The sequence below is a fragment of the Pseudoliparis swirei genome, chromosome 18 (assembly GCF_029220125.1).
Source record: "Pseudoliparis swirei isolate HS2019 ecotype Mariana Trench chromosome 18, NWPU_hadal_v1, whole genome shotgun sequence".
In the NCBI taxonomy this organism is placed as follows: domain Eukaryota; kingdom Metazoa; phylum Chordata; class Actinopteri; order Perciformes; family Liparidae; genus Pseudoliparis; species Pseudoliparis swirei.
Window position 1 is genome coordinate 18,295,112 of NC_079405.1, and position 2,590 is coordinate 18,297,701.

A 2,590-nucleotide genomic window follows, 5' to 3' on the forward strand; every position below is an offset into this window, starting at 1 on the left:
ACAATAATTAAGAATACATGACCTAAAAATGGTGATAGGCATTTGGTTTTACAATTTAACATTTTATAGACTTAATTAATGAAGACAATTTTTCTATATGGATATAATCAGCTTTAAATAACAGGTAATATTTGAAGTAATACCTGGATGATTTGTACCAACATAGAATTGTCAAAAATGTTTCTGGCGATATTTTAACAAACAAATGTTTCTGTTAGCTCTCCAACTAGACAACCACAATGATGAAGATGCTGCTCGGCTGCTCTCTCTGCCTGCTCCTCCTGCTCAGCTGTCTGAGTGAACCTGGGGAGAGCCGAACCCTGAGCTTGGCAAGCTGCTCTGTCAATGTTCACATGCACGAACTGCGCAAATATTACATTGACATACGATCAGATGCGGTTAGTTTTTTGCTCTCACACAATTAATAATAGAAATCAACAAATGCTGATCCAGCATACAAAAACACTGTTTATGATATCTCTAAGTGGGGATGGATTCTCACTTGTTCTTTGTGGTCTTTGCATTACAGATAGAAAGTGACAGTGCAATTGGAGTAAAACTTCTGGACAAATCCTTGATCAACAATCTTCAGGTGAGTCTTTTTCACTATGTAGTGCTGCTGTTTTTTCTAACCTAATTTCCTGTTTCAGATTTTTTTATTATTTCTATGTCCTAGGCCTGAGACTAACACGGCTTTAGAAACAGCACATGCCTATATGTAACATGAATGTGTGAGAGAAAAGCTATAATCTGACCTTTATATGTCTTTCTCAGGATGGTCAGACGTGCTGTTTCCTGCGTCTTGTGCTACGTTTCTACGTTGAGAGAGTGTTCAGCAACTACGCCTCTTCCCAGCCACAGCATCAACGCTGCTCCAGCGCTCTTGCTAACGCTTTTGTCAGCATCAGAAAAGTTATACACAGATGTGTAAGTTCAATAACTATGTTCAATGAAAACAAAGTGCTTTAATTCAAAATGGCAATACGTTGTATTGATAAATGTTTGTTCTGTGCAGCACTGCCACTGTGAAGAGGACACACAGAGAAAGATGGACTCCCTGACTTCTGAGTTTATCAAGGTAGGCAGTTTACTGAATGACATCTCACTGTACATCGACATTCACAAAGTTGTCTGCAGAGGGTGCAATTTAATTAACTTTTTCAAATGATGTCTTGGTTGGTTTTCAGTATGGTCTATACAGTTATCTTAAATATATTATGTATCATTTGCTAATATCTTAATAGAAACAGATGTGGCATGCAAAAATATAGCCACCAACAAATCAAGTTCCTATCAATATGGGACTACAGATGAAAAATAGCCTCTTGGCTAACTCTGGCACATTTACTGAAATGTTTTTATCAATGTGCACTGTCCCTTATTAAATAAACCCAGTTAAAAAATTAATATTTAGTTATACAGGACTGTCTCAGAAAATTAGAATATTGTGATGAAGTTCTTTATTTTCTGTAATGCAATTCAAAAAACAAAAATGTCATGCATTCTGGATTCATTACAAATCAACTGAAATATTGCAAGCCTTTTATTCTTTTAATATTGCTGATTATGGCTTACAGCTTAAGAAAACTCAAATATCCTATCTCTAAATATTAGAATATCATGAAAAAGTATACTAGTAGGGTATTAAACAAATCACTTGAATTGTCTAATTAACTCGAAACACCTGCAAGGGTTACCTGAGCCTTGACAAACACTCAGCTGTTATAAATCTTTTTTTTTACTTGGTCTGAGGAAATATTAAAATTTTATGAGATAGGATTTTAGAGTTTTCTTAAGCTGTAAAAAATAATCAGCAATATTAAAAAATAAAAGGCTTGCAATATTTCAGTTGATTTGTAATGAATCCAGAATGCATGACATTTTTGTTTTTTTAATTGCATTACAGAAAATAAAGAACTTTATCACAATATTCTAATTTTCTGAGACAGTCCTGTATATATTTAATAAAATGCACACTTAAAGATCAAAGAGTCTCGACAATAGGTTAGGTTTTGTTTACAGTTATGCTCATCATTAAATCCATTGCTCTCTTTGTCTTTTCTCCATTTATTTCCATTGAGCAGCTAGACATAAACCAGGCTGCACAGAAGGCCGTGGGAGAACTGGACACTGTGCTGGAGTGGCTGGAGGGCCAGACAACACTTGCTTGATCAAACAATGTGAATCAACACTGCAAGGCCTGCTGTTGATGAAGCTAACACCAAAGATGTTTAGTCTTGACCTGACATTTACTTGTAAGCAGAGTGAGGGTTTGTTAACTTCACTTCTCTGCACTTGTAGTCTACATTTCTAATTGTTGTACTTGAATTAACTTAATATGTATGTTATCCACTAACTTATGGACTGTTAAGTATATAATATTTATAAATTACATACATGTATATGTATTGATATTTATCAGAAATAGACATTTGCTATGGTATTCTTCTGTAATGTAGATGTTTTTGAAGACTAAAAATAATGTTTTAGTGCAATTTCATTTATTTTAAAAGTGATTTAATTTAAAATGTAATAAAAATAAAAACTCTCACCCACTGACGTTGGATGTTTCCTTTCAAGACAAAGATGT

General features: G+C 34.1%; 1 protein-coding gene across 1 annotated transcript; it reads left to right on the plus strand.

Moving 5' to 3' along the window:
• On the plus strand, positions 1 to 2,327 carry il19l (interleukin 19 like). Its single transcript, XM_056438578.1, has 5 exons — positions 1 to 398; positions 530 to 592; positions 775 to 927; positions 1,016 to 1,078; positions 2,085 to 2,327. Exons 1-5 carry the CDS (start codon positions 240 to 242, stop codon positions 2,169 to 2,171), a joined length of 525 nt encoding a protein of 174 aa, XP_056294553.1. The 5' UTR covers positions 1 to 239; the 3' UTR covers positions 2,172 to 2,327.
• Positions 2,328 to 2,590: the final 263 nt, after the last annotated feature.

Bases quoted from the DNA above. Each gene is read 5' to 3' on its own strand.
- il19l (XM_056438578.1), top strand. From the start codon at position 240: ATGATGAAGATGCTGCTCGGCTGCTCTCTCTGCCTGCTCCTCCTGCTC. The intron at 593-774 runs GTGAGTCTTTTT...TGTCTTTCTCAG, and splicing joins CCTTGATCAACAATCTTCAG to GATGGTCAGACGTGCTGTTT. The intron at 928-1,015 runs GTAAGTTCAATA...TGTTCTGTGCAG, and splicing joins GAAAAGTTATACACAGATGT to CACTGCCACTGTGAAGAGGA.